General features: G+C 63.7%; 3 protein-coding genes across 3 annotated transcripts; 1 reads left to right on the top strand and 2 right to left on the bottom strand.

Moving 5' to 3' along the window:
* Nucleotides 1-240: 240 nt before the first annotated feature.
* Nucleotides 241-3,581, bottom strand: LOC141464665 (retinol dehydrogenase 12-like). Its single transcript, XM_074147697.1, has 6 exons — nucleotides 3,425-3,581; nucleotides 1,575-1,814; nucleotides 1,349-1,438; nucleotides 1,092-1,277; nucleotides 558-664; nucleotides 241-435 (listed from the first exon to the last, which is right to left on the bottom strand). Exons 1-6 carry the CDS (start codon nucleotides 3,579-3,581, stop codon nucleotides 241-243), a joined length of 975 nt encoding a protein of 324 aa, XP_074003798.1.
* Nucleotides 3,582-8,620: 5,039 nt separating this feature from the next.
* Nucleotides 8,621-14,706, top strand: WDR54 (WD repeat domain 54). The gene is made up of 10 exons (XM_074147695.1): nucleotides 8,621-8,640; nucleotides 8,909-9,134; nucleotides 10,082-10,144; nucleotides 10,379-10,445; nucleotides 10,838-10,894; nucleotides 11,212-11,339; nucleotides 13,366-13,466; nucleotides 13,657-13,819; nucleotides 14,014-14,088; nucleotides 14,575-14,706. Exons 1-10 carry the CDS (start codon nucleotides 8,621-8,623, stop codon nucleotides 14,704-14,706), a joined length of 1,032 nt encoding a protein of 343 aa, XP_074003796.1.
* A 2,161-nt stretch (nucleotides 14,707-16,867) lies between these two features.
* LOC141464662 (rho-related BTB domain-containing protein 2-like) lies at nucleotides 16,868-22,245 on the bottom strand. The gene is made up of 9 exons (XM_074147693.1): nucleotides 22,054-22,245; nucleotides 21,737-21,840; nucleotides 19,683-19,868; nucleotides 18,645-19,576; nucleotides 18,156-18,274; nucleotides 17,698-17,848; nucleotides 17,360-17,448; nucleotides 17,131-17,236; nucleotides 16,868-17,037 (listed from the first exon to the last, which is right to left on the bottom strand). The coding sequence occupies exons 1-9, from the start codon at nucleotides 22,243-22,245 to the stop codon at nucleotides 16,868-16,870; spliced, it is 2,049 nt and encodes a 682-aa protein (XP_074003794.1).
* Nucleotides 22,246-22,464: the final 219 nt, after the last annotated feature.

Here is a 22,464-nt window from a genome sequence, read left to right as displayed (position 1 = left end):
GGCTGCAGGGGCTCGCACATGTGAGGTGACCCCCTTCTGCTGCACTTTGGTGTCCCGGCACTGCTGGGGCTGGTGCAACTCCCTGTGCTGGCTGCCCCGCACCTGCATGGTGCCCACCCTGGTGTCCTTCTGGCAGCGTCTGGCCCCACGTCCTGGGGAGCCACAGGGATCCCAGCTTAGCAGCTGGCAGCACCGGGTGGCACAGCCACTGCCACGTCCCCATGCAGAGCCGCTGCTGGCTCAGTGCTGGGGGCTGTCGGTGAGCCCCGTCAGCCGCTCGGACTCCTCCCAGAGCTTGCGAGCAAGGCCAGCATCGCGGGCGGCCATGGAGGGCAGAGCTAGCCCGCAGTCACTGTTGAAGTACTTGCCCGTAATGCCCGAGACCTCTTCTGAGACAGCGCAGTAAATTGTGCTGACGGCCCCCTGCTCTGCTGACTGCCAGGCAAAGAGAGGTGAGGAGGGGGCCCGGCTGCCCCCTGCCCACCTTGCTGCCCCTGGGGTCGTGGGACTGGGGGGGGTCTGGACAGGATCAGGCCCCACTGCCTGCGCCTGCTCACCTTTATGAAGGGGCGGATGAGGATGAAGAGTGTCCGTACGGCCCAGCCGAAGTGGCGCATGATGCTGGTACTCACCACGCCAGGACTCAGGGCATTGGCGATCACCCCTACCAAGCCACACCGTCGGCACCACACCAGGAGATGGGGCTGGGGGACACAGGGACCCCAGCATGGGCAGGGCCCTGCTCCCGCCTCAATCCCTGCCTCCAGGGCATGAATCCCACCAGGAGCAGCCCCAAGCCCGGCCTCCAAGCTGGGGCTCCTCCATGCTCTTGGCATCAGGGCCACCCCAGGGGATGCGGCCGTGTCTGGCCAGGGCTCTCCTAGCCATGGGGGACATGGGTGACCCTGGGGAGTTTCTGCCAGGGCCAAGACCCCTCAGCCCCATGGTGTGGCCCCTGTGCTGTGTGTGGCACAGCAGTGTGGGGTGGTTGGGACAGGCAGGTGGCACCAGGATGCAGCCCTCCCCGGGAACTGCTTGGCATGGCATGGCATGGCATGGCACAGTATGGCACGGCTCAGCCTGGCACCCACCTGTGCCCTGCAGGCGCCGCGCCAGCTCAGCAGTGAAGAGGACGTTCATCAGCTTGGTGCTGTCGTAGGTGGCGGAGCTGCTGAGCCGCTCCTGCCCGGTGAGGTAGCGGCCGTCGGCGGTGCCCGAGCTGTGCCGGAAGGACGAGACGTTGACAATGCGGGCGGGCGCTGACGCCTTCAGGAGGTCTGCACAGAGCAGGGGGGTGAGTGGGGAGGGGTCCCCAGACCTCCCCACCCCTGGCAGCCCCCTCACTCACCCAGCAGCAGGTTGGTGAGCAGGAACGGGCCCAGGTAGTTGGTGGCAAAGGTCTTCTCCAGTCCCTCCGGTGTGATGGTGAAGGGCAGCCCTGGAAGAGGGGAGCACAAGGCACCGTGGGGCCAGGAACCAGGCAGGCATCACCCACCACAGTGGCATGAGGAGGTGGACTCCAACCAGGGCCTGGAGAGAAGTGGCAGATGCCTAACCCCAACCCCGGTGCATACCGGTGAGGCCAGCATTGTTCACCAGCACGTCCAGCCGCTTCTCTTCCCGCAGCACGGCCCGGACGAAGGCACGCACAGATGCCAGTGAGCTGGTGTCCACCAGCCGCAGCAGCACCGCAGGGTTGCCGGTGGCCGCTTGGATCTCCTCCACCGCTGCCTGGCCCCGCTCCCGACTCCGGCACGCCAGGATGGTGCGGGCATTCCTGCGGGCCAGGTCCAGGGCCACACACTTGCCGATCCCTGTAGCATGCAGAGCAAGTGTGGGCTGGTCCCCACCAGGTCCCCACAGCAAGGGGTTCCTGGGGGTCAGTGCCCCCATCCCCAGGGTCCAGGCAGCCCAGACAGGGTGGTGGAAGGGGACCCTGTCCCAGGCAGCTCAGCCACTGCCAGGAGCCCAGTGCCAAACCCAGGGTGCCCCAGCGCTGGAGCTGGGATGTCAGCGGGGGCCAGAGTGAGCTCAGTGTGGCTGTGTGGGGATGGGGATGGGGCAGAACAGCCACTGCAAGGTGCGGGAAGGAGCTGGTGGTGGTAGGTCGCTGCAGCTCAGTCTGTGGCCCAACCCCGGCCAAATGGGCCGAATGGCTGCCACAGCCACCGAACCCACCCAGATGCACTGTGCCAGCACCGTTCCACGTCAGTGCTCCCACACGGTGGGAAACAACAAGCACCAGGGAGAGACACACAGCACATGTGGGGCCACCCTGTCCCTACAAAAGGCCACCCCAACCCTGACACATGCCCCCCCTGCACCCCCAATCCCAGAGGTCCCACTGCCACCAGCTGTGCCAGATCCAATCCCATGCTTTGCAGCAGGATGCGGGTTGGAGCAGCAGCCCCATCCCTGGCACGCAGCTCCATCTCTGGCACAGTGTGGTGCCCATGGTGGCTGACAGCGCGGTGGTCTGGGCTGTCAGTCATTAACCCAGCTGGGGCAGAGTCCAGCTGCAGAGGCTAGGCCGGGGCTGCGGGCGCAGAGCTGCCCAGAGCCCAGCGAGGCAGAGCTGTTCCTGGGTGGATGCTGGCCGGGGCAGCTCACCGGGAGCCAGCTCCTGAGCATGCAGTGCAGTGGCCAGTGGTCAGTGCAGTGCAGAGGACATCAGGGCACCCAGTGTGAGTGTGCTGTGGGCACCGGGTGCTGGGAGCACATCATGCACACCCAGGGACCAGCCACTGTCTGCTCCTGCAGCCTTTTTCTCCACCGACACAGGGGCTGTGGTTTGGCAGCTGAAGAAGGGGGACCCATGTTCCATGTGGACCACCCCACAGCATTGTGCTGTCGTGCCATCACCCACACACATGCCCCCAGCCCCTGCTCCACCCCTGGGAAGCAGGGGGCTGCCACCTGCTCCAGCACAAAAGGAGGATGGCTGGGTCCCATGTCCAGGCAGGACCCACAGCCTTATCCCATGCTTATAAGTATCTAAAGGGTGGGTTGAAGGAGGAGGGAGCCAGACTCTTTTCAGTGGTTGCCAGTGAGAGGACGAGGGGCAACGGGCACAAGCTGGAACATAGGAGGTTCCACTCAAATATGAGAAGAAACTTCTTTACGGTGAGGGTGACAGAGCACTGGAACAGGCTGCCCAGGGAGCTCGCGGAGTCCCCTTCTTTGGAGATTTTCAAGACCCGCCTGGATGCAGTCCTGAGTAACATGCTCTGACATGCTCTGGGCAATCCTGCTTCGGCAGGGGAGTTGGACTAGATGATCTTTATGGTCCCTTCCAACTCTAAAAATTCAGTGAAATTCAGTGAAAATCCCATGTCCTGCATCTCCCCCTGCGCCATGGTCCTTCACACACACACACACAGCCCCACCCTGACCTCTGCACCCCATGTCACCAGTCCCCGCTCACCACTGTTGGCTCCAGTGACAATCACCGTCTTGCCAGTCAGGTCGGTGGGACACTTGCGGGGGTCCCAGGTGTGTCTCCTCCTGGCCCAGAGGAGCAGCCCCAGGAGCAGTGTGAGCAGGAACCAGCATGGGTGGCTGCAGACACTCAGCAGCTCCATGGCTGGTGCACAGGGTTCTGGCTGGGGCACCAGGAAGTGGCTGGGGGACAGAGTCCAGCTGTGGCTGGAGGTCAGCCAAGGAGCTTTGCCCAGCCCAGCAGCCCTGGCAAGGCATGGTCCCCTCATGCTTCCCAAGCCTTTGGGACAGGAGGAACAGGCAGCAGGAGAGCGGCTCGCTGGGCTTGTACCTAGGGAGGGACAGAGCAGGCAGCAGGCTGAGCCCTGCATCCCTTGTGCCGCTGCAGGGCTGCTTGCCCACACTGGCCAGGGACCCCCCTGCCAGTCCCAAGGCCAGCTGCTGCAGAAGGGGCGATGCCCACCGGGCAGCCCCAAGGTCCCTGTCCTGCTGCACAGGGACCATGCTGTCCTACTACACTCATCCATGTGCAGGAGCAGGAGCAGGGACCTGCTGGAGAGGTTTATGAGGCAGGGGGCAGCCCCAGTGAGGGGCCCCGGGGTGTCATGCTGCACCCAAAGCACATGGGGAGATGGAGGCTGCAGCCTGGGGGTGGCTGCACAGTGGGGTGGATGTCCAGGCAGACCCCTGCCCACCCTGTCGTGCCAGAGCAGCCCTGACTCAAGGTCCCTATCCTCCCGACCAGACTGGCAGCCTAGGGACACAGGCATGGCCCTTCCCTGGGCATGGTCCCAACCAGTCCCTTCTGGGGATTTTAGCAGCTCAACCCAGAAATGGACCCAGCTTTCCCGGGGCTCCCACAGCCTCTGAGATTCTGAGACTGGACGAGCACCACTGGCCCCAAGCTACGGGTGGACTCTATACTCTTAAGGGTCTTTTCCAGCCTAAATGATTCTATGATTCTAAGCTGCCACTGTTCCCTAGCCACACAGCCTTGAAAGCCTCCAGCATTTCCATGGCTCCTGCCCTGGCTGAGCTGTCCCTGAGCTCAGCTGTCCCTGACCATCACCCCACACTGTCACAGCCAAAAATGGGTTCTTTATAGAAAAAAAAAATGAATGATTGTGCAGCCAGAGCACTATTGGAGCTGGCAAACAGTCCTGTGGTGGCTTGGCCCCACCAGCTCTGGTGGCTTGGGATGCAGGGAGCAGAGCTGGGGCCACCCACTGCGGCCACAGCCAGGCTGGGCTGCACAGGCAGAGTGGCTTGGAGGCAGCCATGCCTCCGAGGGCAGGACCTGGGCCAGTCCTGCAGCCTGGGGACACGGGGTGGTGGCAAACCCCAGGGAAAGTTCATGCATTAAAGCCACACAGGTATTTCACCCCGCTAAATCCCTTCCATTTCCTGTTTGGTGGCAAATCAGCCGCAGGGTATGTGGCTGCACATGGTTACAAGCTGAAAAATGTCCCGCAGGCTGTGGTGTGACGTGTGACCATCCTGGGTGCTGCCTGCCTGGGCAGTGTGCTGGTGGGTAGCCCCAAAGCACAGGGTGCCCCAGCTCCCACGAGCTTTGCTTCATGTCTTGCTGGCAACCGTTTCTTCCTCGCCTCCTCTGCAGCAGCAGTGGGGATCTGTGAAGGTTGAGGAGTCAGCAGCCATTTGGCCACTCCAGTCCATCCCCACAGGTGGCACTGGGCAGTGGCAGGGATGGTGGCTCTGTGGGCGGCTCCGGACTTTGCTCCCAGCCCCACGCTCCAGCATAGGAACTTACCAGCTCAGTGGTGTGACAGCGGCAGGGCTGTTCTTCAGCAGAGGATGAAAGCCGAGTGACAGAAACCTCTTTATTTTTACTTCTGTTTTCACTAGCAGAGCTTGCAAAGGGCACCAAGCTCCCGGCCTCGCTGAGCAGGGTGGCACTGCATCAGTGCCCTGCCCTTCGCTGGATCTGGTACTTGCTGCAATAACTTGTGGGGATGCAGGGTCAGGTGGAAACGTGACGGAAGCTGTGGGCAAGGAGCCCACCCAGGACAGGGGGTCTCTCCAGGAGCTTGAGCATCCAGACGCTGCACTGAGCTGCAGAGCAAAGGCAGCACCCAGCCGGGCACCCAGCCATGGAACTGCTGGAGCTGGTTTCCCAGTGGATGAGCTCCAGGATCAAGAGGCAGACAGGTGGGTCTGCTCCCTGGGGTGCAAGGGGAAGAAAGCCCACAGGGCACCACCAGCCTCCTGCAGTGCCGTGGCTCCTGCCCAGGGTGGTGGCTGCCCTGCAGAGCAGAGACACAGCACATCGGGAGCCTGGGGGACCCAGCCTGGCTGCGCCCTCACATTGGGGCTGTCGTGAACAGGTCATAGGAAATGCATGGGACATGGTGGGGAGTCAGGCAGGACTGCTTGGGTGATGGGGACTGGGGAGGAGGGGCCGGCATTGAGTAGGGGGTTAACCCCGCACACCACCTAAGGGCCCTAGAGCAGTGATGGGGGGGTGTGCTGCCTCCAACACTCGTCATCACCTGTGACCTGCCCGGCCACAATGGCCGGGAAGGGCACGGTGGGGCAGATGGGTCTCAGGTCCCACTTGGCCTCCCCTGTCTCCTCCTCCTGCTCGCCATGCACAGGGATGCAGAGCCCACGCTTCACACTGCTGCCCCATCTGATGGTCACGCCGGGGGCCAGCTGAGCAGAGTCCAGCAAGGAGCCGAGCTGCCGAGGCAGGGAGCTGGGGGGCTGTGGGGACTCCGGGGGGGCCAGCTGGAGCCGTCCCCTCCCCGTGGCAGCCAGCCCCCGGGACAGCTGAGACCTGCCCAGCTCCGGTCCCCGGCTGCGCCCACGGGCACCCTGGGAACATGCCAGCGGCTTGGCCTCTGCTCCTGGGTCCAGCACCTCCACCTGGGGCCTGATCCAGTGCTCAGGCCAGCGGCCACGGCTCAGCCTGGGCACCCCCAGGATGGCACCGGTCCCCTCTTGCTTCACCCCCATGCTGCGCCGGGGCCCCTCTGACGGGATCGTTTCCATGCTGGTGCGGGAGGGAGGTGACAGCAGTGGCTTGCAGCTGCTGGCCCTTGCCTCGCTGCTCCTTTCCATGTCCCTGTGGGATGACTGTGGTGGACGAGGTCCCTGCTCTGGCTGCCCCGGGGTCTCAGCTGGGCCCCAGGGAGCTGGTGGCCTGGCTGGGCTGAGCGGGGCTGGCCGATGCAGCGGGGACTGGGCCTGGGGAGGTTTTCCTTCAGGGGACTGGGTAGCGATGACCGTCTTTTCCTGCAGCAGCTTCAGGTGGGATGGCCCTGGTGCGGGCAGGACGGTGCTGCTGGTGGTGACCTGGCCAGGAAACAGGGGCTGCACGGGGGGAGTTCCAGGCTCAGACGTTTCTGGAGGTTTCTGCTTTCTGTGCTGGTACGGGGGCTCCACACCAGAGACCTGCCCAGGAGGGGGCAAAGGGGGACCTGGTGTGGGCCAGGGGTGCCGAGGTGCCTGATGGGGGTGACTCAGTGTTGGCAGTGCTGCCCCCCTGGCCCAGCACTGGCAGTGGGTGCAGCCCCAGCTGCCTTAGTGCTCAGTACTTGGCACCATGGTGAAGGGAACCATCCCAGCAACAACCAAACACCTCCCAGTGCAGCCCCAGAGAACAAGCCAGAGCTCCCCACTCCCCCCTCCCCACCTATACACCCCCCCTGCACAGCACAGACTCCCCAGCTCCTCAGGTGGTGTTCAGAGTAGGCTGTGCCCTGTCAGGGGCTGTGCAACAGCACCCAGAGGACCCTCACACACACCGGGACTGGGATGTCAGTGGGTGTCCCATGGCCCCATAGCAGCCCGAGCTCAGCCTTTCCTCATGGGGTTCACTCACCCTGGACTCACACACAGGGGAGGGATAAGCTCAGCTGCCTGGGGGCCACAGCATGGTTTTGTGGCCTGTCTCACCTCTTCAGGGCATGGGGACAGATGGGTATACTGGACAGGAACGGAGCCCTGCGCCCAGGAGTCCGCAGTGCAGGGCTTGGGCTCCTCATCCTCCTGCCAGGTGCTGTCTCCATCGGTGTCCGTCTCCCCCTCATCCCGTGCCAGGAAGCGCCACTGGGCGATTTGCAGGAGGGCGTCCCGCATCTGGCCCACGGTGAAGGGCACGCACTGTGGGCAGAGACAGGGCTGAGCCCCCCACCCTGCCCCGCTCAGCATCCTGCGCCCTCTGCCCTGTCCCACGCCACAGAGCTGGGGCTGCGAGTGACCCACACTTGCCCCAAAAGCAGGGCTTGGGCATGCTCACCTGTTGAGCCACGTAGGCTTTGCAGCACTCATCCATCACACGGCCCAAGAGCTCTGCGAGGATGTCCCCGATGTCCTCGTCCCTCTGCTCAGCCCTGAGCAGGGAGAGCCATTCCTCCTCAGGCAGGCGCCCAGGGACGATGTCGGCTCGGGCAACGGTGATGGTGGGTGGCCGGGACTTCTCCCCGCGTGATTTGGAGGCGGCTGCCCGCTCCCGGGGGGTTGTTTTCTGCAGGGAGACACCACAGCCCTTGAAGCTCCTGCCTCTCCTGCAGCCCGAGGCAGGGTAACACCAAAATGGCCCCAGGACCATGCTGTTCCTGGGACATATACAGCCCTCGGTCCCTCTCAGTTTGAGAGGGACCAGAGATAAGATCCCCCCCCACATATGTCTCAGAGGTTTCTGCTTTTCCAGGCCCCTGGCAGCAACACCGGGGTACGGGATGAGCAGGGGGAGCCTCCATGTCCCATCCCATGGTGGTGACATCTCTGACATGGCATTCCAGCACTCCCAATGGCACCCCCCCACCATGTAACTCAGCTCTTCCCAGCACACCCTGATACACTCCGGTAGATCCCAATATACCCCAGCTCATCCCAGCACACCCCAATATACCTCAGTACACTCCAACCCGCTCCAATACACCTCGGCATGCCCCAGAACACCCCAGCTCGTGCCAGCACACCCCCGTACATCCCAATGCACCCCAGCACACCCCTCCTTCTCCCCGGCCCGCCCCGGGGTGCCCCCTCGTCCCCCGGCCCACAGTCCGGCCCCCTCGGCCGTAGCCCCCTCCCCACCTCGGCCATCCCGCCCCGGGGCGGGAGGCGTCCCGGTCTCCACGGCAACGCACGGCAGCGCGCGGCACCGCCCTCGCTGCGCACCGCCCTTGCTGCGTCATCACGCCGCGACGCCGTCTCCATGGCTGCGGCCGACACCGAGTGAGAGGGGAAGGAGCGGTGACGGCGGGGGTCCCGGGAGGGCAGGACGGGGGGATGTCCCTGAGCGGGAGCCCAGGGACGGGGGAGAGCCCAGGGACGGAGGGGCCAGGGGCAGAGGGGGCTCTGGCGGGGGCGCGGGGAGGGCGCTGTAGCAGCGGCAGCCCGGGGCCTCTGCTGGGGGGGCGCGCGGCCGGTGTCCCTGGGGGTGCCCCGGTGTCTCTGGAGCTTCCCCGGTGTCGTGTCGCTGGAGCTGCCCCGTCCCCCGCAGGATGTACCGCAAGGAGAAGAGCATCCAGCTGAAGAGCAGCAGCGCGGCGCTGTACAACAACCTGAGCGTGCTGCGCCTGCCCGGCAGGCAGCTCGCCTGCTTCAGCGCCGTGCACGGCCCCAGCGTCAACGTGGTCAGCGCCGCTGCCGATGGACTCGGTTTCTCCCACCGCCAGCTGCAGGCAAAGGAGGGTGGGATGGCCGTCAGCACCTCCGTCCTCACCCAGGTAGAGGCAGCGTGTCCGCACCTCTTCTTGGACCACCAGGTCCTTGGTGCTGGGTCGTACAGCTCAGGTCCCGCTTGGCAGAGCCTCCTGTGGGGAGAGCGAGCTGGCAGGCTCATTAGTTGCTGTCTTCGTGCTGCCATCCTTCCATCACCAGGAGGGCTGTGACATGCAGAAACTGTTTAGACAGCTGTGCTCCCCTAACAGCCTAACGGGAAGCAGGCTCCACAACCTGGGCCATAAGGAGTGCTCCGCTGCCTCCAAAGTGGAGCCAGAGCAACCCCATAAACCAATAAATGGCTCCCAGCATGACTGCAGAGGAGGTGACAGGGAGGGGCAGCTGCATGGAGCGCAGGTGCTGGGTGGAGGGAGCACGGTGCTGCCAGTGGCTTCTCAGGCACTGGTGGGAGCAGGACAGGGGTAGTACAAGGGATGCTTGGCGTTTGCCATGACATCGTCTCTCGGTCTTTGCTTTTGCTTTCTGTGCCCCAATGTGGACGATGCTCTCGTCTGCGGGGTGTGTTGGCCTAAGCAGAGGTCTGTGCTTTAATGCCAGTCTGCTCTAACCTGGGCAGATGAGACCCATTGACAACAAGGCCCAAACAGGCCAACTGCCAAGCACAGGGAGGAGGCAAGTGGAGGTACAGAGAGGAGAGGAAGGGCCTTACTAGCTGAGTGTGCGTGGCTATAGAGCCACCGGGACAGATGCAGTAGTCTACAGGGTCCTAATTACAGGGAGGGAGAGAGGGAAGGAACCTCCCAAAAAGGTTTATGAGACCTTGGAGAGGTCTCCAAGGATGGTAGGGACCCATCTTCTGTAACACATGAGAGGAGCCAGAAACACACACACCTCTGTGGGTGACTGCGGACTGTCCCTCCCCTGGAAGGTAGGGAGGGCTTTTGCCCCGTCTTCCCTCCCTGGAATCCTGCTGAGCTGCCTTTCCTTCCAGGCTGCTTGGTGTGTCCTGCCATCCCGGGTCCTGCTGGTGCTGACCTCTCAGAAGGGGATCCAGGTAAGGTGTTTTTCTGCTGAGGGTGAGAAGTGAAGTCACAGCACTGGGAGGATGAGCTCGCTGTAAGGACAGCTGGGCTGCTAGGGACATGGGGGAACCTTCTGGAGGTCCTGCTGCGCATCCAAAGAGCTGGCACTCTCTCTTGGAGGCCTCTTGGGGCAGCAGTTGAGCCTGAAGCCATAAGAGAAACTTCGCCACCATCTTGGGTCTTACCCTGTTGCTTTCTCTCTCCAGATGTATGAGTCCGATGGCTCCATCATGGTTTATTGGCATGCACTGGACGTCACGGAGCATCCTCCAGGTAAATTGCACAGTGAGGAGCCTCCCAGACCTTCTGCCTGCTCTTCTTTCCCAGATGTGTGTGATTCCTGTAGTGCAGTCCAGTTTCTCCTGGCCTGGAGACTCCCAGCAGCCTTGCTCCTGGACCCGGTTAGGATCGAGCCAGCACAGTCCTTCACAGCAGCTTAGCAGAAGGGTCTAGAAGAGGTCATAGCGTCACCCTGACTCCTCTATCCTGGCTCAACAGGGGCCCAAGGGAGCTGCAAAGGGGCTTGTAGGGACCCAGTGTGGCAGCTACAGGACTAGCCCTAAAGATGAAAATCGAATGGGCACCCTGGCGCCCACACCACTGCACCGGTGTTGCAGTTCCTGGGGGCTACCACAGGTCATGATCAGCTCTTGGTTTCCTTTCAGGACAAGCAGTGTTTGCTCGAGGGATTGCTGCAGCTGGTGGACGCTTCATCTGCGTGGGTGAGCCAAACCCGGGAGTTTGGGGAAGGACAAGAAGGGAGAGTGGCACTGTGGGGGGACGTCACTGGAGCCCAGGGATGGTGTAATGTTGTGATCAGCTGAAGGGGCTGGGTCGGCCTTGGAGCTGCTCTGTTGGAGCTTCTGTGCTGAACAGAGGGGCAGGTCTGAGAGCAGTGACTGTGAGGAGCAACGCCGTGTAGGCAGCGGGTCTTGTGGGGAGCAAGGAGTATGGTTGCAGGCATGGCGAGAGCTGAAGGCTCGCTCCCAGGCTGGAGTGGGATGAGCCCACGCTGATACCTCCTCCATCTCATCTGCAGGGACGTCCTCTGGACTGGTGCTGGTGTTTGACATCCCCCCCAAAGGGACGAACATCACAGTGAGTGAGGTCCTGGAGCAGCACCGTGATGCCATCACCGACATTGCAGCGGAGCTGGGCCAGGCTCCGGTATGTGTGGGGTCAGCACTGATGCCAGCCATGTGCGCCACAGGAGCTGGTAGGGTTCCTGGTGCCAGGGGGGCAGGCAGTGGGGACTTCAGCTGTCTCCTCAGCCCCACGGCTGTCTCAGGAACACCTTGCAGGTGTCATCTCTGGGAACCTGAGGTTTACCCGGGCCCTCGCTGTGGCTGAGCCGATACCAGGGTGCAGGCAGCCCAATACCCACTGCAGGCAAGGTCTAGGGAGGCTGTGATGTGGCAGAGCTGCCCCAGAGCTGGCTGCTCTCCACAGTGCAGGAGAGCAGGTGGCTCTGCCTTCCCTTCCTTCACCAGGGACATGGGCTTTTGTGGCTGTCTCTGCCCAAGGGGGATTTCCCACATCAGATTGGGATACGTCTGGGAGAGGAGGTGGCTTGGGATGGCCAGTTCCTCAGTACACACTCCAAAGAGCCTGTGAGCCATCCTACTGTGGCTTAGTGTGGCATCTTGAGGCAAGGCAAACCAGAGTCAAATGTAGTTTAAAACACTGCACTCGTCCACTGTGGTATTTCAGGGCTATTTCCTTTGATTCCCAGGCATCTGGGAGTAGCCACCCCATCCGTTATCCCACCATCCTAGTTTCCATCAGTGTTCAGCCGATCTCTGCCTCCTTAGCACCTTGGTCTCCACATTTCTCAGCTGACTGAATCTCAGTCCTGGTTACCCAGGCTCTGGGAACACAAACGCTGGAGCAGAGTGGGGCAACAAAGGTGGTGAAGGAGGTGATCCCCACACACATAGCGTGGCTGTGGGAGCGCAGCTCATTCCCAGCCCAGAGTATCCCGTGATCTTCGGGGTACATGCTGGAGCAAAGAAGAGCTGTTGAAGCTAAAGTCCAGTTGCGGTACAAGAGCAAATGAGCAAAATTGGCCATGAATAAACCCATGCTAAAATTAAAGCTCCCACCATTATAGCATCAAGTTACTGCAGCATACCCTCCCTGCAGGAGTGCGGTGAGAGGAGGGCACAGGATATGTCCTGCCCGTGTCTCTGGAGCCATCCCGGGATGCTGGCTGCTGGTACCGGACTCTGCTTCTCCTCCCCAAGCCAGGCCCAGGGTGCTGGCGTCTAGGGGGACGAGGAAGCCAAGGTCAGAGCTGTGCCTTTGCACTAGCTGAAGGGACAAGCCTTTCCCCCTTCCCAGTGGAGGGAGGTAACCGACCCGAGCTGTCAGTGGTACTGGTGACCTTTTTCGTGGCAGATGAGAGAACTTCACCTGATTACAGAGCACAGTCTGGGACTGGGATGGGGCTTCCTTCAGTTCAGCTCACTCTGGTCAACATCTTTGCAGATGTGCTAATTGGCTTCTTCATTATTGGCTGCTCTCTTCCTAACGAGGACACTTTCTTATACTTTCTCTAATTAGTTACATTTAACTTTCTCTGCGTTTGGGAGTCCCCTGAACAATTAATTGCTTAGAACTAGTTTCCAATTAGCCTGGATATGGAGCTTGTTTACGTGAAAGCTGTTCTGTCATCTACCCCTGTCTGCAGTGACTGTCCTCTAATGTGCCTCTCTTGGACTCTGCACCATGGTTTGTTAAAGGCTTTTGAGTGAGCGGGAGACGGGGCCAGGCCTGTGAAATCCCAGGTGCCTGTGAGGTGAAGAGCGTCGAGACTTGGGCGCAGAGGGAGGGGATGCAGTAATTCTTCCTAGAAATTTTTTTTTTATCCTATGTGTAATTAGCATTGCTAAACACGAACATGTTTAAACTGAAATGCCCGTGTGTGATCCCAGCCCAGCCTTGCTTGTTCACAAAACGTGTCAGCAGTTTCTGTGAGCTGTTAAACTTTAAGCTTGTTCTGCTGCAGGCTCTGGCTTTGCTTTGCAGCAACGTTAGCAGTGCGGGCAACTGGGGCAGCAAAAACCTTCTGCCTGGTGTGAGTCAGCTGCTCACTGCCGGCGGCAGAGCTGGCTGCCCCATGAGTGGTGCCAGGTGGAGCTGGCTGCCCCATGAGTAGTGCCAGGGTGGATGCTGACCCGCCTCTGCTTCACAGGATGGGGCTGGTGACCTGGTGACGGCCGATGACGCTGGGACCCTCTGTGTTTGGAGTGCAGGAGAGGAGTTCACCTTGGTCAGCAAAATCCCAGCCTTTGGGTAAGCCTGAGGAGCAAATGGAGCGACAGAGGGTGTCCTGTTGGTGGGTGGTGTTGGACATCCCCGGCTAGACCGCATCAGTGTCTCGCAAGGGATGGGAGGGTGGCAGGAGGGGGACACCCAACGCCAGCCCCTGGCATGCGGGTCTGCAGCTGAGAAGGGAGGAGGTGAAATGTGCCCCTCTGTCCAGCTGCACCTGCTCCTCTGTGAAGCTGTGGAATGGGGTTGTGGCTGCTGGCTACGGAAATGGGCAGATTCGTCTATACGAGTCGGCAACGGGCCTCCTGCGTGCTGAGGTCAATGCTCACGCTCGATGGATCTATGCACTGGACCTGGCACCGGAGACAGGAAAGGTACAGCTGGCTTGTGGTGTGGCAACCTGGTCTGTGTGAGGCATCCCACCCTGGCATCCTACCGGCCAGGAGCGTGGCAGCCTGCGGATGGCCAGGCAGGGGCTGCCCCATTGCCCCAGCACAGGGTGCTGCTGCCCCTGTGGCATCCCTCCAGCCTCCCGTTCCTCACAGCCTCCATCCCGCTCCCTTTGCAGCTGCTGTCAGGTGCAGAGGACTCCTTTGTTCATGTCTGGAAGCTCAGCAGGAACCTGGATACTGACGATGTCGAGGTGAGTCTGGGCAGCGGCAGCCCTCAGTGGGGAGCATATGGCAAGTACACAGCACTCCAAGCTGTCACTGTCCCACGGGGCTGTGGCACAGGTGCTGCTCTGTCCTGCAGCCTGTGGTGAGGCACCGTGGCCACAGAGAGGGCCTCACTGCTCGGCAGAAACCCAGCTGGGCCCAGTTTGAGCTGCCGCAGGGCAGCACAGCTCTCCTCTTTCCTCCTGCTTGTGATCCCCAGTCCTGTCCTGGACTGGTGGAGGTACAAGCCAGGAAGACTGACCGGGATATGATTCCTGTGCTCCTGAAATGGCAACCTCAAGCCATGGCCCACTGGCCCAGCCACATGCCCACGGTCCCTTGCCTGCCTGTTGCCACGAGATAAAGCCTCTGCAGGCGGGCAGGGACCCGAGGAAGATCCCTGGGCTTCTGGCTGTGGTGGGCTGTACTTTACTCAGCCTGTGCCACCATTCTGGCTCTTCTCCCCACTGCAGATCGAGCACTGCCATGCTGAGTGTGTGACAGACACCCAGGTCTGCGGTGCCCGCTTCTGTGACCCCGAGGGAAACTCCTTCGCCGTGACCGGCTATGACCTGAGCGAGATATTCCGCTACGGACAGGCGTAGGCTGCGAGCTGAGGCACTGTAAGCAAGGGGGGTTCAGCACAGCCCCCCCCAACTTTTGCTCCATGGGGCCTGGGAGGCAACAGCACAGGGCTTGTGCCCCCAGTAGGGTGGAAATCTGTGTGTAGGTGGAGCTGAGTTAGGATCCCCTTGCTCCCAAAGCAAACCTGCCCTCAGCGTGGCATGTCCGTGCACGGGGAACACGGGCTTGGAACTGCTCTGGCTACACAGGACCAGCCCTGTGGGTCCCTTGGGCCAGGCGTTGTCCTCCCGCCTGCCCCCCCAGCCCTTCCTGGAGAGAAGGAGGCAGCAGAGGCAGCATGGCTGGGAACAGAACCGGCTCCCCTCTTCCCAGCAGCAGCTCTGGTTCAGATGGGAGAGGTTACAGGGCAAACCTGTGTTACACGCTGCTCCGGCCGGGAGAGCCTCAGGAGCTGGTCCCAACCGGGGCAGCGGTGCTGTGTGGTTGCAGCACCCATGGAGCCACCCTCCCCTGGGGCAGTGGAGTTACCTGGAAGGAGGAGAGGAGCCTCTTCTCCTCCCCAGGGTGCCATGGGGACATGCAGGTCCCCGTGGGACCTTGCATCCCCAAGGCTGCTGGCCAGATGTGTGGGGTCGCAGCTGTTCTCCTGGGCTGGAAATGGCAGAGGCAGCTGCACTGTGCTCGCTGCCAGGACAGTCCAGGGACAGTCCCACGCTACTGCTGTGCTGTCCCCCTGCTCTGTCCCCCCATTCTCGCCCTGTGTCTCCCCAAGCTGGCCTTCCCCCTGGCTCTGCCTCAGTCCCTTCCCCCAGGGGTTGCCCTGCCCCAGCCCTCCTGTCCCGTCCCTTCATCTGGCCAGGAGCTGATGTGGCCCCAGGGATGAGCTTGGCCTCTGGCTCTGCTCCCAGGGCCCTGTGGAGATGGGGGTGCATGGAGGGCCCCAGCCCTGGTGCTGTGGGGTGAACTCAGCCCAGGACAGGCCCTGGGGGAAGGGGAAAGAGCTGCTGGCCAGAGGCTGCCCCCCCAGCCACGCTGGAGCAAAGGCTGCAGCCAGGGCTCCAGCTCCCCCTGTGCTGCCCAACCCCAGGCTATGGGGCACAGAGTGCGTGCCCCAGTCATGTTTCCCCAAAACACATTCTCCCTGCACCCTCTCAGGTAAGGGTCAGTCCCCCACCACGTGCTATTCCCCATTTCAGCTATGGGTCAGGACCCCACCCTCCTGTTCCCCACCCTCATCTGCCGTGTACTCCCCCTCCCACCCATGATAAAAACACCTGAATGAAGCCTCACCCTGTGTCACTCCTTCTTGCATGGGGGGGAGGTGATGGCCAAGCACTGCGGGGTTGGGGTGGGAAGAAGAGCAGAGCCTGAGCCCGTTACAAAAGGCTTTATTAAAGGTTAAAAACGCCGATGCTGAGAGGCATGGGCAGCCCCACTCACAGTGCTGGGGGAGCTGCGGGGGCCCAAGGGCCGGTGTGCTCATGGGGTGGGGATAAAAAAAGTGTAAAAACAGTTGTGCAGTTCAGCCCAGGGACCCTGGGACCCCCAGGCCAGGGATGATAGCCCTCAACACTGGGACACGGCCCATACTCTTGCAAGGCCATGTCCAAGGCACAGAGATGAGCTGGGGTGGGGAGGGGGGGGGAGCTGCCTTCCACCCAGGCAGGAGCAGCTCCTATAGCCACACAAGCACCCAGGGACCCCAGGGACCCCCATGCCCACCCCACCCTCCCACCCTGCACCCCACTCACAGCTTGGCCCCCCCTCCCACCTCCGTTGGAGCAGGGGGAAATACAGCACCAGAGAGCCCTTCCCGGGGGAACACCCGGCACGGGGTGGGGGAGCCCCTCGGGAGGAGGAGGAGGCCAGCAGAGCCCCCAGCTCCTCACCCGCCCCCAGCCCCACAATACTGCTCGGTCAGAGGTAGCACCAGCGTTGGCTGGGGCAGAGGGGGACCTGCCGGCACGGCATGGCTCAGCATGGCCAGCCCCGCTCCCGCGCCGGGGAAAGGCACGGTGGGACAGTGGGGACGACAGGCCATGACCCAGCGAGCGGCGTCCGGCAGCGCCTGTAAACAGCCGGGGTTGGGGGGGTGTAAACGGGCAGCAGCCAGGGGGAGGCAGCCCTCGGCGGGGAGAGGGGCCAAGCAGGCGGCCCCCAGCCCGGCCATGCCCCCCCGGCTCAGGAGACGTGGGGAGATGGCCGCCAGAAGCACCACTTGCTGCGGGTGTGCTGTTTGCGCTGCAGCTGCTCCTCCCGCTCCCGCTCCTTCTTGGAGCGCAGGTACAGGTCCTCCTCCTTCAGGTACCAGACTGGCGGCCAGCGGTGCCGCTCAAAGTGCGCCTGGTTCTCTGCGGGGACACAGCACCAGTGGCATCAGAGGGTGGCACAGCACCCCCCCACACCATCTCCCGCATCCGTGCCCTTGTCCCCCAGCCCCGTACCTGGGGACATGAACTTCATTTCCCGGGGGAAGCGGCGGCAGACGCTGTTGTAGTTGGTGCAGATGTAGTGCAGGCACCATGCAGCCAGCTGCCGGGCGTTGTGGAACTGTGGGCAGAGAGCGTGAGCGGGGCATGGGGGGGATGGGGGACAGCTGCCCACACCCCACCACTGGCAGCCCCTAGCCCCGCCACCCCCTGCCCCACAGGGATCTGCATACCACCCACCTACCTGTGTCATCTCCAGGTAGATGATGACCTGCTCGTCGATCTCCACCCGCTGCATGAAGGCTTGCAGCAGCTCATCCACAGCGTACTGCTCTGGAGGGTGACATGACATGGGGGACATCAGTGCCCAGGGGGGTTTGGGGGGGTGGCAGTGCACATGCCGGGGACGTGCACCCCGGCAAGCCGGGCTGTGCCCTGGGGGTAAGCCATGCTCCTCTGGCTCTTACATAAGGACCCCGTTAATGACACTCTGGGGATGCATCGATCCCTGTCCCCGCACTGACGTAATCGTATTGACAGGTGACGTCAATGGGGGCCGGGGTGGGAAACACCAGGCCTCACCTGTGAGCGCCTGCAGCCGGGGCAGGCAGAGGCGGTTGGTGAGGATGAGGAGCTCCATGGCGTCCAGGTCAGGCGTGGGGGTGAAGACGCCGGTGTAGAGGAAGTCGAGGACAGCCCGCAGGCAGGCGCAGTTGGTGCCAGGCAGGGAGACCTGTGGGACAGGGGGTTTGGTTGCAGGGGGGGGGCGTGGCATGCAGAGCCACCAGCTGCAGGAGAACGGACCCTGCCCAGCCACCAGCAGCACCTGCCCCGGCACAGTCACCCCCCACCCTACATGGCACCCTGCTTTCTCTCCAGCAAGAGGGAAAGCCAGACTCGTGCATGCCAAGCCCAGGGGGTCTGGGCCAGGTAAGCAGAGCTGGCGCTGCCAAGGGATTCCCATCCTCCCAGCAGTCTCGTGGCACAGCTGGCAGGGACACCCCTCCCACCATCCCTGTCCCCCTCCCACGGCCCCTCACCTCGGCGGCGTAGCTCTCCCGGAAAGCCCCCCGGAACATGGCCATCATCCAGTCGCAGCCGGCGATGAGCAGGGGCTTGTGCGCCGGCACAGACCCATCATCCACGCGGAAAACCACATCTGGGATGGCAAGGAGATGGCCTCAGCGTGGGCACAGGTGCCCCTTGGCCACCTCAGCCCCTGCCACAACTGGCCTAGGGACACACACCCCAGGCACTGCTAGCAGCCTCCCCTATGGCTGACCCAGCCCAGGGATCGTGTCACTGCCACATGTCTGTTGGAGACAGCACGGCGAAGGGATGAGGGCTCTGAGACCCCAGACCACAATGGCCTTGGCAGAGGGAGGGGGATCACTGTGTCCCCACAGAGGACTCTAGGAGCCAGGACTCCTGCTTGGAGGGGAAGGAAGATACTGGGTGATGTCCCTGACCAAGGCAACCCCCGCAGCCTTTCTTCTGTTCCCCCTCCCTGGCCAGAGACACCCCCCTACCTGCGAAGACCCCCTTCCCCAGGCACTCCTTGATGCGGTTGGCACGGCGGACATGGAAGGCCTTAGTGATCTCCTGGTTCATGAAGCTCTCCTTGTTGAGCACGTTGGCCACCATCATGCGCAGGTCGAAGACCTCCAGCAGCTCGGCGATGGTGGCCACCTGCATCAGGTCGCCGCGGGCCTGGTCCAGCCGCCCGGTATAGAGGTACTCCAGCACGGCGCGGAAGGGCTCTGCCTGCACCCGCTGGTCCATGCACACTACCGCCATCCGCTTCTCCCGCCCTGCCACCGGGTCAGCCACCAGCTCCCAGCGCATGCTGACGAAGCCGCGGCCCCAGGCCGACAGGTCGTGGCTGCCACCGCCACCAGGCACCGTGCCGTCCCCCGCCACCGGCCGCAGGGCATCATCACTCTGAGAAGTCCGCAGCGGGGCACGTGCCCCCTCAGCCAGGACCCCCCGCTCCCCGTCCAGGCTCTTGGTGCGGGCGGCTGGCTCCTTGGATGCCCCCCGCGGCCCCTCCAGGGTGAAGAGGTCATAGAACTTGGAGCAGGAGGTGGCCAGGTAGACGCGGTGAGCAAAGACCCGCTGGCCACCCTGCAGCTGGAAGACGACGTCGGCGCAGAGCGGGGTGCAGAAGAGGGCGGCGGGGCCCCAGCTGCGGCTGGCCGGCGGGTCGGGGACCTGGATGACAGGTGGCGGGGGCTTGGGGGGCAGGAAGGGGGCCTGCAGCAGAGGCCGCTGCATCTTCTTCAGGTGGGACTTCCAGAACTGGAGGTGCCGGCGGGAGATGAGGGCAGCCCGGATGGCGTTGTCGAAGACGTCCTTGATGCCGAACTGGGCCACCACGCTGGTCTCGTAGTAGGGCACACCCAGCTCCTTGGCCACCTCGTGTCCCCGCTCCGGGGGCAGGATGTCTGTGGGCTTGATGGGCCTGGGGAGGGACAAAGCAAGGCTGTGTCACTGCTCATGGAGGGGCCCAGTCCCCGGCCGGACCCCTGGCGCTGCCACCCCCCACCCACCCAGTGCAGCAGCCTCACTTGGCCAAGGGGCGGCGGGCCCGGTTGACGGCCTCCAGGTCAGCGTAGCGCAAGTCCAGCTGGCAGCCCACCAGCACGATGGGCGTCCGGGGACAGAAGTGCTTGATCTCAGGGTACCACATCGTCTTCACATGGCGCAGGGAGTTTGGGTTCGCCAGCGAGAAGCAGAGCACGACCACATCCGACCTGCAGACGGGAGGAGGAAGAGGAGGAGGAGAGTGAGGGCAGTCCTGCCCCAGCATGACCTGCTTTCACCCTGTGACCCCAGGCCACCCCCTGCACCCCCTCTCGCTCAGGGAACAGCACTGGGGTCCCATCCCAGTGGATGGAGCTGGCTGCCCCCACCCCAGGACCCTGTGCCTGCCTCAGCAGGGCTCTGCCCTACAGCCATGGGGAGCCCCACAGCCACACACAGGAGCGGCCGGGACCAAGGAGGCAGCTGGGTCACCATGGTCAGCCAAGTAAAGGGCTTCCCCGGCTTGGGTACAGCACAGGACCAGCATGGCACGGCACGGCAGGGCTTGTGCTGGCCCCAGAAACACTCCACAGAGCTTTGAGGTAGTGGCCAAGCACAAGCGGGTGCAAGGAGTAGCTCACAGAGAGCAGCCGGGCAAGCACTGGACTGTAGGGACCCTGCCTGGCCACCCCGAGCCCCTTCCCTGTGCCCAGTATGGGGCTGTCATACTGCCCCCATCACCCCAGCCCTGCGCTGGCACTGCCAGTGGCTCAAGGGAGCTTCCCTGGGCAAGATGACAGGGGACAGGCAGGAGGTGCCAGCAGCACCCAGGTCCCCACAGCCCCTGGGGCCTTATAAGGCGGCCGGGAGCAGCCACGTGTCCCCAGACCTGGTTTGTTTTTAGTCTGCGCCTTGCCGAGACGTGACCAGGAGGCGCGTTTGGAGACGGGCCCGTGTCAGGGACCAAGATAGACGCCACCCGCCGCCTCCTGCAGGGCCCCTGGCCAGCACGGGAGCCGCCACTCACCCACAGGCAATGCCAGCCGGGGCTGGGACCCGGCACCCACCACCCCGCAGGGTGGGAGGCAGCAATCCCAGTGGGGTGGGCAGCACCGAGCACCTCGGGTACCATGGGCTGGGGCAGCTGCGCATATCCCCTGGCCAGGGGTGCCCCCAACCCAAGCGGCCACCATGGCCCCTGGCCCCAGGCAATGTGGAGGAGAGATTAGAGCACACGGAGCGGTGCTGGCACGGTGCGGCGGGTGATAAGAGCCTGGACGTGCCAGTGGCCACGGGGAAGGGGAGGTGTTTACAGCCCGGGGAGCAGGGGGGGCCAGAGGGCCGATGACCAATCAGCCATGGCCCGGGGACTTCTCCCGCTGCCGAGACAGCAGCCCACAAGGAGGGTCCCAGCCCTGGGGACCCCCTGTGGGGTCAGGCACCCTCTGCTCGGCTGAAAGGGCTCCTGGCTCTGCCCCATGGCATAGGAGCCACAGCCCCTGCCGGGATGTGACCCCCACCCAGAGTCTGTACCTCTCAAGCCCCCCTGGGAGGTGGGGACTTCAGGCACCCCAGTTAGCACCCCAGAGCCTCCTCCCTACCCCAAACAGGCGGCCCCGACACGGGTGATGCCAACTGCCCCTCCAGGGAAGCCACGAGCACCCAGGGCTCCTTGCCCAGGGTGGGGGGGCTATTGGGGATCTGGAGCCGTGCTGCTGCTTGAGCTGGAGCCATGATGTCCCCAAGGTGCCAAAATCAGCCCCTCAGCCAGGGGGTGGGGACACTCCCAGCCCCCACGAGGGTCTGGGGTGCCAAATCTGCTCTCTGGGCACAGGCAGGAGCCCAAGGGGCCCCTTGGGCTCCATGTCCCCCAGGGCGGGCAGGGCTGGGGGGTGGGGGTCCTAGTGACAGGGATCAGGGTGCTAGTGGTGGGTGGGGGTGCCAATGACAAGGATTGGGGGTGCTGGTGGCAGGGCTCACGGTGACAATGGTGGGTGGAGGTGCCAGTGCCGGCGCTCGGGGTGACAGGGGTGGGTGGAGGTGCCGGTGACACAGCTCGGGGTGCCGGTGGCGGGGGTCAGGGCGCCCATGGTCCCACCTGCCATAGGCGAAGCGCCGGTCCTTGTGGTGGTCCCCAAATGTGTCCCAGAGGCGCAGGGAGACGCTGACCTCGTCCACCACATCCCGGGAGCGCTCCAGCACCTGCCCAGACAGGGAGTGCCGCCGTCACGGCCCCGGTCCCGACCCCCAGAGCCGTCCCCCGCCCCCGGGCACCCCCCGGAGCGCCCCACAGCCGCCGGCCCCGGAGACCTCCGGTAGGCTGCTCCGCGCCCCCCGCCCTGCCACACCCCCACCCCCTCCCCCCGGTGCCCGCCGACCCCTCCGGTGCCCTCCGCCCCCGCCGGTGCCCCGCACCTCCTGGCAGACGCGGTACTGGTCGATGGCCCATACGGTGGGAACGTGCGTGGCCAGCAGCTGGTACTGGCTGAGCGTGGCGTTGCAGGCGCGGGCGCAGATCAGCCGCGTCTTCCCCACCGCGTTGTCGCCCACCACCACGCACTTGATGGTCTCGACGTTGGGGCGCTCGTAGTCCACGTCCAGGTCCATCGGCACCGGCAGGGGCACCGGACACCGGCACTGGCGGGGACACCGGGCCCCGGGCAGCGGCCCCGCACGGAGCGGCCGCGCTCAGCGCCGCCCCCCGCCCATGCCCGCTCCGCCGCCGCCGCTGCCGCCGCCGCCGCCGCCCGGGCCCGTTACCCCGCCCGCCCCGCCCCGCCGCCAATCCGCGCCCGCCCCGCCGCTCCGCCCCGCCCCGCCGGCACC

Source organism: Numenius arquata, chromosome 5 (assembly GCF_964106895.1).
Source record: "Numenius arquata chromosome 5, bNumArq3.hap1.1, whole genome shotgun sequence".
Lineage (NCBI taxonomy): Eukaryota > Metazoa > Chordata > Aves > Charadriiformes > Scolopacidae > Numenius > Numenius arquata.
This window is presented reverse-complemented; position numbering and strand designations above follow the sequence as displayed.